Source organism: Odontesthes bonariensis, chromosome 9, assembly GCF_027942865.1.
Source record: "Odontesthes bonariensis isolate fOdoBon6 chromosome 9, fOdoBon6.hap1, whole genome shotgun sequence".
In the NCBI taxonomy this organism is placed as follows: Eukaryota; Metazoa; Chordata; class Actinopteri; order Atheriniformes; family Atherinopsidae; genus Odontesthes; species Odontesthes bonariensis.
Window position 1 is genome coordinate 29,472,438 of NC_134514.1, and position 13,490 is coordinate 29,485,927.

The following is a 13,490-nucleotide window of genomic DNA, read 5'->3' on the forward strand; positions in this document are numbered from 1 at the left end:
TTACACAAACTGTATTTTCACACCTTTTAAGACTGACTTGCGATCGAATCAACACGTAACCTTATACAGTAATGCTTTTCTAACTTGATAAACGTTTCCAGACTCTGCCTTACACGTTCTCTTTAGGGTGCAGTGACGAATCACTGTCAACAGATGGCAACACTGTTTTGTTTGAATCTGAGTTCTTTGAAGGCTGACTCAATTCAATCTACATCAAACTAACACAAATTCACACGTTTTGACATCCATTTTTCAGAACGAGAGGACCCCGTCAAGCAAAGTATCCCCACATGAAAACTGCCACAGCCATCATGATGGTGGCGTTTGCATCCACAGCGTACTTCCACACTGCATCCTCACTGATGTCGGGCATCTGCTGCTCTAATTCCTCAGGTTCTTCTTGCTCGTGAGCTTGCGAGTCGCCACCTGGGCCACAGAAACTACGAACAAGGTGACAGATTCCAGACTTTTCCTCCTCCTCAGACACTGAAAGAGAGGATTTTTTTTTGTGCTATGAGGTCTTCTTTGGCTGTCTCTGTAAGTTTGAGTTCTTTTCTCGTTTACCTGTTACCACGTTGTTCTCCCTTGCCCTCTCCCTAGCCTCTCTCCGGGCTCTCCTCCCTTTTTCCTCTTGCTCCCAGTCCAGATCTTTCCTCTCCTCCTTTGAATGACGGAGACTGAACACCAGACGATGAAGCTGAAAGGAGAGATCCAGAACTGTTTCTTTGGTCTCCATTTTGAAATGTTATATTATTGCAGATCAAAAATTCTTACATGTGCACCTTTTGATATACTAGCAGCTGTCTGATCTGGGGCCTTGAGCTTTAGTAAATTAGTGAGGTTAAAAAGTTACTTACATGTTGCTCCTCTATAGGTTTGGTGCAGCAGCTGACCAGCAGCACCAACACCGACGTACAGAAGAAGAGTATGATGGCGAAATGCAAATAGTGGATTCCGCATATAAGGAAAGGGCACTGAGAAGGGAAAATGCAACTGCCAGAGCCAAACCAGAACTCAGGCAACATCCGACACAGACCCATCGCAAGACCGCCTATCAGGCCCCAGAAAGCACCCTGGAGATGAAGACAGATGAAAAGTCCAGTATGATTTGGAATGATACAATCCATGCAGGCAGAAGCTTTCTCACCGTTTCATTGACCCTCTTAACGAACACAGCCAGCAGAAAGACGGAGGCGATTGGGGGAGACAGATAGCTGGAGACTGACTGGATGTAATCAAACAGCTGACCGCTCTGGGCTGCTTGGACTACTGGTATCCAGCAGATACTGATGGCTACGATGCACAGAACCCAGACTCTAAAGTGGAGAGGAATGATCATAAGATATGGGAGTCCATATTATTGGTGTAATAAACAGTGTAAAAGTGATTAAAACTCCCAAGTTTTAAGCAGAAGTGCTGAATATAAATGCTTGTATCAGTCCAATCTGCCTGAGTTTCAGCTGATAACTTCATTCTATTCATTTATATGGTATTCTATGGCCTTTACTGGATTGATAAGTCCAAGTTAGTGTAGCCTTAGTCCTATAAATTGTGTGCATGGAGCAACAGCTTTGTGTCACAGAAATGTAAGAGATAAATACAGATATAATGATTACAGCAAGAGTCATCTGGATAGACTACATACGGATTTGACTTTTTTCCATACAGAAACACAACAGTGCAAACTTCTAGAGAATAATGGCAAACTGTTTACCTGCCTACAATGAGGAGCTCCCGCTCAGCGGCCTGTGGTCTGATGCGGGTCCAGATGTCCAAGGTGAACAGAGTGCTGCTGCTGTTAAAGATGGAGGCCAGAGAGGACATGAGAGCAGCCAGCATCACAGCCAGCATCAGGCCTCGCAAACCTGGACAGAGAGTAAAGGGGGACAGCAGGAGGTTATGAAGGCTGCTATATGGAAGGTAATGTGTAAAGTAGCTCATTTGTCCTCACCGCTGGGCATGACTGTCACCACCAGTTTAGGATAAGCGATGTTGGAGCAGCCCACCTCAGTCCCACAAATCTTTTTACAGTGCTCCGGGACCACACAGCCAACCTCATCTACAGGTGGACGCAAACACACACATACACAAAGATTTCGGTGGCTTATCTACAGTTAGTCATGCGTGCTCATGTCAGATGTGAAAACTTCATGTTTCTTGTCAGTTATTTTGCTGTCTTGGCCACCATGCTAACGGTCAGTGGGTGTTGCCTGAGATGCAACAAATATCTACAAGCTTTTTAAACTTTATACTTCACATATTCTCAGACCAACAAGAAAACGAGGCTGAGTCAAGCTCCAAAGAACCAACAGGCCGCAGGATAACGGTGTCTGCAGAGGCTCGTGCCACTCTCGCAGATATTTCTTTTGTTTTTGTCAGTTCGCCTCTTTTGACAGGAAGCTGTATGACATCCCATACTAGAAATATCATTTATGAACATTGACTTACCCCCCCGCTGCGTCCTGTGAGCCGAGTTCCGGCCTCGTTTTGGCGTTGACGAAGGTAGTCCGGCTAGTTGGCTGGGGTCACAAAAATAAAGCGTTTTGCTTCTCAAAACTATGCGTTCAAAAGAGTAATACATTTGCATCACAAAATCATTCATCCAGGAAAAAGTCAGCCCTCACAATCGCTCGGCGCTATTTTCTCTCCCTTTGTATCGCTGCGTGCTGCCACCTGCCGACAGCCGCGCCTGTTTCACGGATTAGACCGTGCAGACCAAGCAGTCCCCTGCTTCCGAGCAGTAAACACTGTGAAACAGGCGCGACTGTCGGCAGGCGGCAGCGCACAGTGATACGAAGGGAGAGAAACGAGCGCCAAGCAATTGTGAGGTCTGACTTTTTCCTGGACAACGATTTTGTGATGCAAATGTATTGCTCTTTTGAACGCATATTGTTTTGAGAAGAAAAATGCTTTATTTTTGTGACCCCAGCCAACTAGCTGGACTACCTTCGTCAACGCCAAAACGAGGCTGGAACTCGGCTCACAGGACGCAGTAGGAGGTAAGTCAATATTCATGCACGATAGTGCTAGTATGGGATGTCATACAGCTTCATGTCAAAAGAGGCGAACTGGGGTGGTCGGTGGCGTAGTGAGTTAAGCAGGCACCCCATGTACAGAGGCTACAGTCCTTGCTGCAGCTGGCCTCGGTTCGAGTCCCGTGCCGGATGGCCCTTTGCTGCATGTCTTCCCCCTCTCTCTGCCCCCTGCTTCCTGTCTCTCTTCAACTGTCCTGTCCATTAAAGGCATAAAAAGCCCAAAAAAATATTAAAAAGAAAGAAGAGAGGCGAACTATCCCTTTAACGGGGTGTGACAGATGAAGTGCATGCCACAAACCTGGATAGAGGATCCTGCTGATCATACCGGGGAACACCATGAGAAACATGGGCAGCAGTTTGAGGTAGCCGCACAGGATGCAGCCAGCCTTCACATGGGTGATGCTACGAGCTGCGAGGCATCGCTGCACGATCACCTGGAGGAACACACATACGTAGCCTGAGAAGAACATCCGCGTGCACTTTTTTAAGAAGTTTGGATCCAGTTTATGAAGTTCCAGTTAATCTGATAATTCTGTGCCTTGTGTCTTTTGGTTCCTTCTCATTGTCATGTTTATTGGCAACAGGTTCAACAGGTTATCAGCGTCACTTGGGTTGGTTTTAACTTTGTTATTTTTCCAAGGCAAATAGCACAAACCCAAGATATTTCATTGGGCGTCCGTGATCTTCCCTCAGTTGGTATCACATCAAGAACAGTTGTTCATCAGAAGCTGATTAGATCACATGGATGAAGGATTTTGTTAGGAAACCTTTGTCAAGCACTAAAATACGGAGTTGCATTCACAAATGCCACTTAAAAGTTTATTGCAACAACAACAATAAAAAGCCATAGTGTTAACTTTGCCCAGAGGCATCATCTGGATTGAACAGATAGGGAACAGGGTGCCGGTTCTGGACCGGCCTGCTTGCAGTGCTGACCAAATCCAGAATATCTGGCAATTTTTTTTTTTTTTTTTTTTAATGAAAAAATTAGATGATGACCCTGCATTGTTGCACGCTTTAAGTGGTGTTTAACAACGGGACAAAATTCAACCCGAGATGCTTCATCACTGTTGTCGTCACTAAACAAAGAACATCTTTTAAGTGCTGAGAGAGGGAATGGCAAAGTGGTAAAAGCTCTACAGTCCCGACCTCTTTGGAATGCGTTGCAGGAACAGATGTGTACAAAGAAATTAAATGAAGTTGATGAGACAAATCCCTGTTCCAAACCCTCAATAAACTTGTGATTACTGTACATGAAGAACGAGTGCTTTATCATGTAATGATCCAATGTAGTAAGAAAGTCTGTTGTGAAGTGATTCTGCCAGCAGGTCACAACCTGTACAAACAGGAGTCCCTGTAACTATGCTAAGCTGTGCTGGAATCGAACCAGGACTACTTCACCGCATTGTTTATATGGTACGAAAAAAAGAAATTGCATCTAAGCTGGGGGACGAAAATTCATTTTGTACATAAAAGAAAAATGTGGAGATATGTTGGTTTCAGCTGGCAAAACACACACACACATTTTTTCGTCTCAAAGGGGATACTTCATCAACATGATGTATTCCCAAGCCCCTTCTCCTAACCTTAATCTAATGCCAGATATTAACATCCAATAAGCTGAACTCCTAGGTCCGCACTGATTGGTTTATTCTATATTATATACATGGACATTGGGAAAACACATGCACACAAACCTGGAAATCGTAAATATGAACAGATGGATTTAGTTGATATGTATTGTTTGCCTCTTGGAAAAACATCAAAAAAATTTATAGACTTCTTTTTAGTGAGATTTCAACCACAAGCACCTTAGAAGCACCTCAGGCTTCTGTTAGCCCCTCGGGACTCTGTTATTACCCAGAGTCCCGTGACACGAATATTTACCTGGTCTGAGCACCAGTACCAGACTCCTCCTATTGAAATCCCAAACAACACCCCCGGCCAGGGCAGGTCCCCTGTGGTCGGGTCCCTCAGCAGGCTGAAGGCATCCTGTCTGGGGATGTAGCATTGGGGGGAGATGTTGTAGCGCAGGGGGTCCATGGAGGAAAAGTTACTTGGCATGGCGGCGCTATATTTGGCAAGCAGACCGCTGTAGCCTCCGACTTCAGCGAAGGCTGCATGTGAGAAAGAAACAGAATGAGTTCTTTGTCATTAAATCCAGGGGGAAAAAAAGAAGAAACAGATTTTACTGCTGGAATCTTGTAATATATACAGTACTGATGACACAACACCTGAACTCCCAGAATGCATAACAGCACATTATAGTGAGCAAATAAATGACATAAACACACATAAAGTTTCAGAGCTCTGTTGTTGTGTCACTCCACCCTAACTGAAGATGTGAGTTAGCTGCTTAGTCAGCGCAAACTGTTCAACGCATCAACACTTCACAAACAGCTCAGACGGCAGATTTCTCTGCCACTTTGATCTTGTTCTGCCTCCTTCTTGGACTTTGTCTTTCCCCTATACCAGAGCTAGATGCCAGTCAATATACAGTTTTTTGACCTTTTGCTTTAAACAAAATCACTAAGGCTGTCGGGTTGCTGTTGTGTCATCTGAAGGCGGAAAAGTTTTGCCCTTCTGCAAAGTCAGCATACAATTAAACTCTACAGGAAAATGAACAATTACAGAGCCTGGCTAAAGTCTTTACTGCTGTGAAGTTGCTGGTGATAGACGCAGACACAGACACTGGTCTGAATGGAAAGAAAGAAGCCAGAAACTTTAACTGTGCTTTTTTGCAATATGCAATAAAAAGTAGATGCAATTCAAAAAAGTTTGTACTTACAGAATCCGGTGAGGACGAAGGCCCCGGCAATGATGACAAATGTCTGAACTGTGTCGGTGTACATCAGAGCGGCCAGGCCACCTGGTAACACACACGGATTTAAATACACTGTAACAGATCATGTCCTGAGAATTAAAGGGACATTTCAGCAATGCACTGTAGCATTCTGTTTTTGTGCTGTTGGAAAACTGCAAAATGTGATCGGAGTTGAGGCAACAAAGGACCTGATTATGAGGCAAGCTCAAAACTCTTTAATCCTTGATATCCCAAAATGCTTTTCATTAAAAAAAAAAAAAAAAAGCTCATTCATATTCATTTTGAAAAAAAAGTTCTGTTTGACCGGCCTGAAAACCAGTAAACACATCTGAAATGATGACGAGCTGATCTTTATGTCCAGTACGTTAGAGTCTGAGTAAATCATTACATTATTATGAAGAACCCATCGCATTGCGTTTCCCATTCATAATCAGTGACTTATAGCCCTGATTTGCTGTTCTAAACAATACCAATTGAGTCCCAGAATGTTAAAAAATAATGCCTGTGAATATTGCTTTTAGGGATTCTGGAACAAAAGAAACAAAACCTGAGCTCACATTAGCATCTCCCATGATTTGGAAATAATAGACCCACAGCCTGCTGCTAGTCACTTGTGAAAACCATGTGACAAAGACACAGGACATAGTGGGTGAGTGGGGGATCTTGTGTCTGTGCAGTCTCTGATTTGGATTAGCAAAAAATGATCAGGATTGGTTGGTGTAATGGCAAAAGTATCTGTGGGAGCCAATTGGAATACATATCAATATGGGCATTGCCTTAAGGACTGACAAATGAAACCAGCTTACAAGTGCTTTAAACCTACATTCTTTCTAATGTCCACTAGGTGGGGGCCACTCTGGTAGTTGTTAAGGACGACTGATTGTATACTTCTCAATCAGTCAGTGTTTGTCATGTTATGAGTTATCTAACGAGTTTACAGAGTCTTCCTCATTCCTTAAAGGCTAAAATTCCATTTCAAAATGTTGGTACATATACCAAAGGATCACATACAGTCTGTGTTTGTAACCCAGGCTTCGAATATGAATTTGCAGTTTTCACATTCACGCCTAAATAACCATGTTGGCATCACTTTAACACCTTCATTGTTGATTTAGACTGCTTCTTCAAGAGCCACGGAAGTTTTCTGTCCCACAGTCTGACGACATCTCAACACAGGGCTTGCTTCTTTTTTTCTAATCAGTTTTTTGGACAGCTTCGGTACATATCATACATACACAACAATCGCTCATTTGACCACATACCTGTAACGGTGTACAAAGCTGTGATTAAAAGAAGGGCGATGACGGACACATACATGTTCCACCCTAACGCCTGCTGTATGAACACAGCTCCTGAAAACATATCCACCTGGAGAGAGACACAGCCGGATAAAAACGTTGTAGAAATATACACACAGTAAGTTATTTTTCTTTTGTGTGCTCAGACAGAAGGACTCACTGAGATCTTGGTGAAAATGTACAAGAACAGAGAGATAATGGACAGGTAGAGGCTGATTCTGGTCCCACCAAACCTCTTCTTCAGGTACTGTGGCATGGTGATCACCTAACACAGTACATTATCCCATCGCATTAGAGAATGATGTACTTTTGTATGTTTCCAGTTAACTGAAATGATCTTACAGGAAGAACTCCTTACCCCAGCTGTGAGGTAGACAGGTACAAAGAGCCAGCCCAGCAGCAACACGATGAACAGAGCCTGGCATATCAACAGCACACAATGACATAGGCCACATTTAGAACTTCTCCCTGGATTCTAGTCATTTTTTGTCATGTACAGCATTGCCTATGAAGAGCCCCACAAAATGTGCGCGTTATCAGCTTTGGCGCAGAGTTGAATCAAATGGAAACAGTGTGGCTTACATTCCACTCAAACCCTCCGACAGCAATGCCACTGGCTGCTCCAGTTCCTGCCAAGCCCACAAAGTGACCACTACCGATGTTACTGGCAAACAGAGATGCACCAACCTATGAAAAGGACATGGAAACACACCAAAGGTTCAGTTAATCCTGTTAGATTTTAGAGGAAGTTTGACATGAAGGCCACATTCTGAAAAATGTTGCCGCTCGCATGTGCTAAGATCTGAAAAGATTAAAAACCGGAGGCTGACACAGCATTTCACTCTTCTTCCATCACAGAAGGGACTCTTAAGTGTACTTGAAGTTGTTGTGAATACTCAAAGCAAGTAAATATCGTCCAGGGTCAAGGTTTCTCTAAAAATTCAAGGACAGTGTGACCTTACAGAGCTGCGTCTAGACATAATAGAAGAAAACAAGGATTTATCTTTGAACACGTGGATCACAAGAAGCAGAATCTGTTTCAGCGCTCATAGACAACTGATAAGTGAAGCCTGTGTAACTTCAAAATAAAGGTTCTTCAATTTTTTTTTCAATGCTGGGCATGCTTTAGTTGAAAGGTAATCCAATGTAAAGCTATCTCCAGAATTTCTATTCTACGGCTTCTTGCTGCTCTCAGTCAACAAATATACCGATTACCTGTAAGCTTATACCAGCCAAAAAAAGTAAATGTATTAACTTTTTTTTTTTTTTTTACATTGAACTTACCGGCCACCAGGTCATGGTGCGTCCTGCCAGGAAATACCCCCCCACTGTCCCACGATTGGCTCGAAACATGGACTGGAGCACAGAGAAATATTGTTATTCAGTGAAATTCAGGCATAATCTTGTGAGAATCGACCCTTCTGTCAGGAGCACTTACCCAAAGGCCAACACTTATAACGACGAGGAAATATCCAACAATGACAGTGATATCTGCCGCGTTGCTGATGACCACCTGGTCTGATGAGAGGCTCTCCATTGCTCCACTCAGACACACTTTGATTTTACCTCAAACTTAATCAGCTGTAAAGGCAAAGCGGCCTGCCCTGGGTTAATCTGCAGCTTTGTGTGAAGCTTGTTGTGTACCTACAATTACGTGGATATGATGAAAAAGCTGGGCAGCGGAGTTGGGGTGGTCGGTTTAAGTGAGAACTTTGGACAGGTGTGACATTGGGCCGATTCAGCAGGTTATTCATTAGAGTATTCATTAACACCGAACTACCAAAAACTGCCTCCTTGGTGTGTAGTACTGCTGGATTTTCAGCACATATTGTGGTTTTCTGCCATTTTTCATGCCCAGACGGCTTCAGTCTGTAGCCTTAAAGCAGAAACTCTAAAGGTGAATGGTATAATGAAATATGATAATTAGGGCTGGGTGAGTTAACTCGTTATTATCGCGTTAACTCGTTAATTATTTAACGCCAATAAATATTTTATCGCTCATTAACGCAGGTTTTTATTTTACTTTATTTATTTAAAAATTGTAAATTAAAATATTGTAAAAGTCTGTTGCTCACAGGCTTTTATTTTGTAAAGGTCTGTTGCCGTCTGCTGCGGAACCGGAAAAGAAAGTAACTGGCGGATCCACCAAACATGGAGAAGGGTACGGAACTTTTACTCGGCCATTTTTAAAGTTCTTCCAGACGGCGGAGTCGACAGAACCAAAGTCATCTGTAAACACTGCCAAGTTGAATTGTCTTCTCAGCGTAGTAGTTCCAGTCTAAAATATCACGTAAAGGCAAAACACACAACTGATACCAGCAAGTCATTCAAGGAAACAGACAGTGGAGCGAGGCTTCTACATAAAAACTACAGAAAGATGCTGATGTTAAAAGTACGTCTGCACAACAAATGTTATAGCACTTTCATTCATATGGCAGTACATTTAAAATAAAACTAAATGCTAAAAGCTGTACACTACTTTTGAATTATTTTTTGGATTTTTAATCGTTTTTTTAATCGTTGCCCAGCCCAAATGATAATTAAGAATCACACTTAACAAAAAATGCACAATCAGAAAGTGTTTCTCCATTCGATCGTTGATGAGCCAACACTAAAAGTTCTTGGCAAATAGTCCTTTATTCATTGTACAGCACTGCTATCCTCAGAGCGTTCATTTCCCTTTTGGTTCTTCATGGGTTGTACAAAAGAGGGCAGATTTATACTTCGACATAGAGAGCACACATTTGCACAAGTCATACAAAATGTAAGCACATCAAAGAAAGGAGAAATCATATCATGACATTTCAAAACTTGACGATGATGTTAGAAATAAAACACTCAGTGTGGGGACTTTTCAACAACTTGAAGCAAAAATAATTTCTTTAACTGGTGCCTAAATAAAGAACCTTACCAAATAAGCAAATGTGTTACCTACTGCATCTATTCAATACTATTTGTTCAGTCATACCCTTTGGTATGAATTTGTAAACCTTAAAACAGGCACCTTTACGGTCTCTGTATTAGAGGACGTCCCAACTTAATCAGGAGTTGAGTGAAAAAAGGGGATCCTGCAGTCTTGTTTAATTGTATGTACAATTCCAAAAACCGTGGGATGCTGTGGTAAAATTTAAATATAAACAAAATGGAGTGATTTGGCCCTGTGATGGACTGGCGGCCTGTACCCCGCCTCTCGCCCATTTACTGCTGGGATAGGCTCCAGCCCCCCCGCAACCCGACCGACGGATTCAGCGGTACAGAAAATGGATGGATGGATGGATGGATGGATGGATGGATGGATGGATGGAGTGATTTGCAAATCTCATAAACTGATCTTATATTCACCGTAGGACACTTAAAACATTTTAAATGACGCGTTTTACTATTTCATGGAAAATATGAGCTCATCTTGAATTTGATAGCAGCAACACGTCTAAAAAAAAATGGAATGGAGACCCAAAAAAGAAACAGGTGGAAGAAGATTTTACAAACTAATTGGGTTCATTGGCAACAGGTAAGTTACCTAATTAGGTATAAGAAGAGCACCATAGAGAGGCAGAGTCTCTCAAATGTAAAGATTGGCAGATTCAGCAGTCTGCAAAAAAACTAGCCTTTTTTGCTCACGGGTTACGCCTTATCGGAGCAAAAAAAGACATCTGTTCCACCTCGTAATACAGGATCAGTCCCGCAACACTGTGTCCATAAAAATATCAGCAGAATCAGCTTAGTGACAAACAGCAGTGGCAAGTTCTGAGATGCTGGCTTAACGTGTGAAGCACATGCGAGGCAGGATAGTTCTGCCTCCATTACAACCTCCCTTGCTGACTCAGGGGCATATAACTGGTGAATTGACTTCGACCACAATTCCATCTCTGTAGTTTTACAGTTACACATTGCGCAACAAAGGCACATCCACCCCCGGCTTGAAAAGGCACATGTAAAAGAGCCTGCTGCGTCTACAAACACTAAAGCAAATTCAGATTAATTCGTCTAAATATAAAATTGCAAAGACTTTGAATATTCCATCATCTACAGTTCATTATATCATCGAAAGAGTCAGAAAATCATTGATTTGAAAAATCAATATTGAATGCCTGTGATCTCCGGGCCCTCAGTCATCACAGCATTTAAAAAAAAAAAAAACAGGCATGATTCTGTCATTGAAATTACTGTATGGGCTCAGGGACACTTCCAGAAATCAATGTCTGTGAGCACAGTTTGTCGTACCATCTCCATCGTGTGAAGAAGTCAAATATGAACACGATCCAGAAACACTGCCGTCTGCCCTGAGTCAATGATCATATGGAGGCATCTGGCTAAATTCAATTTCAAGATGAGCAAATTCTTCGTCAAACAGTTACATGTTTCCATTTTAACATGTCGTACTGTAAATAAACTATTGTTGCAAATCATAATGGTTCTAAAATGGCTGGAAAAAATTCCCATTTTGTATGGCATCAGATTGAAATAAACAACGTGAAGAGATGTGCAGACCTTGGTGTTTTAATGTGGATGCTATGTGAAACAGGAGTGTGAATCACGAGAAGCAATTTTCTATTTGTGGCGTTAGACAACTGCTGTTAGCTGGGAATTGTGGGGAAACTCCACTATCCTGTGCTGGAGGGAGACTGAGCTAAGCTAAGACTAAGAGATGGAAAAAGGTTTAGACTTTTGAGTCCATGGCTTGGCTGTTTAAGTATAACTTAGTGGATAGCGGAGTTAGGAGACAAACCATAGGTGTGTTTTAGCCACAGTAAATGAGCATGCTTATAACACTGGGCAGACGTCTGCAGCCATCGTACAGGGTGCCCTGGCACTATGGTCAGATAAGAAGCCATCATTTCAAAACGACCACCAAAGATTTCCAAAATACATTTCAAAAAACAATACGTAGTGTCACTTCGTGTGGCTCCACACAGCTGCTCAGTCTTGGTGAAAAACAACTGCCAATCTGGCTCCAAAGTTCAGGAAAGATGCAGGACAGATGGGTCAGAGTGTTACGATGCTGTGACCGCTTCTGGAAAACTCCACTTGTACGGAGTCCATCAATATTTCCTTCAGCGATGAAGTCATGACTCAAAGACACGGCTGCATGTTTACCTTTTTATTCATGGTTTCAAATGTGCTTTGACACATTCTGCAGTCTTTTATCACTGTTGTTTAGAAACAAAGGAAATCTTCTCCTCCCACTCACTTACTAGGGGAAATACCTTCTGATTGTTCTCTACATCAATGAGTCAGTATCAGTTCTTCACTCTGATCTGACCGGGACCTTTAATCAAACACTTGTCTGGAAGTCACCTCTGGACCAATCCATTTTTAACAGCTTCCTCTGTGAAGTCCCCTTCTTGTTGCTAAGCAGATCACTGATTAGATATCTCATTCTCTAATCATATCATTCGCACAACTGATTGTGGCACTATCATTGGTTATGGTACATAAATCATCCCTGGAAAAAAAATCGTCCAGAACCTTTAATATAGTTTAAATTCATATTCTGATCGAATCACATGTGGGGACATAGATGTCTGCATCATGTTAGAAGCGTTTTGAAAACAATTTTCAAAGGTCCAGACTCTGCCAATGAGCACGTCTCCCTTTATTACAATTGTCTCCCTTTGAATCAAAACCAAGTGCAGATCTGTGATGGTAAACTCGATTCCAACAATCGGGGCAAGTCGGTTGGTTAATTCTTGTGTCTTACACCTTTAAAAATATCGGATCACGTTTATCCAAAAGAACTTGGAAACTGGTGAATTGTTAGAGCGCTCTGTATGCCTGTCCGAGGTAACAACGCATACCCAAACGTCAACTGGTCCCAAATGCTGCAGACCCACAGCTGACGAATCAAAGAATCTAAATAATGTCAGCGTCCCTTCCGGTGTTTCCTGAGGGTTCAAGTCTGTGCCGTTTATCTGTTTGTCAGGAAAGATTGTGCGCCAAACATCACATCAAATCTCATGAATCCTGATGGAGGAGCTGGCTCTAGGTCACTTTTGTTCAAACCGCAAAACGGGGCATTATGGAGGATCCATAAAAGCTTATAATTGATGTTAAATCTTTTTGCTTACCTTTATGGAACGCTGCTGTCTGTGATTACATCCCCAACATGTTAATTCCTTACAAACCTGAATGTAGCCTGAGATGCTCTAACAGCGATCTTATTATCATTAACTAATGGTACAAGAAAAGCTGTCTGAAAGCCAGCAGGTTCATGAAAAATAGGTTTCTAATTATGCCATTTTATGTAGCCCTTAACTGTACTGACACAGGACATCACAGCCCACAATAGACAATAAAAAATTAAAAAAAAAACTTAAAAAACATATATATAAT

The 13,490-nt window shown here is 42.2% G+C and overlaps 1 protein-coding gene across 3 annotated transcripts; it reads right to left on the reverse strand.

Moving 5' to 3' along the window:
• Positions 1 to 26: 26 nt before the first annotated feature.
• slc5a2 (solute carrier family 5 member 2) lies at positions 27 to 8,694 on the reverse strand. 3 transcript variants are annotated; one of them, XM_075473974.1, is made up of 15 exons: positions 8,596 to 8,694; positions 8,442 to 8,513; positions 7,740 to 7,844; positions 7,516 to 7,575; positions 7,318 to 7,422; positions 7,122 to 7,227; positions 5,824 to 5,904; positions 4,923 to 5,152; positions 3,334 to 3,469; positions 1,952 to 2,059; positions 1,715 to 1,865; positions 1,148 to 1,316; positions 858 to 1,073; positions 565 to 697; positions 27 to 486 (listed from the first exon to the last, which is right to left on the reverse strand). In XM_075473974.1, exons 1-15 carry the CDS (start codon positions 8,692 to 8,694, stop codon positions 272 to 274), a joined length of 1,986 nt encoding a protein of 661 aa, XP_075330089.1. In that variant the 3' UTR covers positions 27 to 271. The 3 variants fall into 3 exon arrangements, with proteins under 3 accessions (XP_075330089.1, XP_075330091.1, XP_075330090.1); XM_075473976.1 differs by lacking the exon at positions 8,596 to 8,694 and having other exon boundaries at positions 27 to 513; positions 634 to 697; XM_075473975.1 differs by lacking the exon at positions 8,596 to 8,694 and having other exon boundaries at positions 27 to 511; positions 575 to 697.
• Positions 8,695 to 13,490: the final 4,796 nt, after the last annotated feature.

Excerpts from the sequence above, each read along its gene's own strand:
- slc5a2 (XM_075473974.1), bottom strand. The coding sequence starts at position 8,694 with ATGGAGAGCCTCTCATCAGACCAGGTGGTCATCAGCAACGCGGCAGAT. Across the intron at positions 5,153-5,823 it reads CTTCGTCCTCACCGGATTCT|CCTTCGCTGAAGTCGGAGGC; the intron begins GTAAGTACAAAC and ends TCTCACATGCAG. Across the intron at positions 1,074-1,147 it reads TTAAGAGGGTCAATGAAACG|GGTGCTTTCTGGGGCCTGAT; the intron begins GTGAGAAAGCTT and ends CTTCATCTCCAG.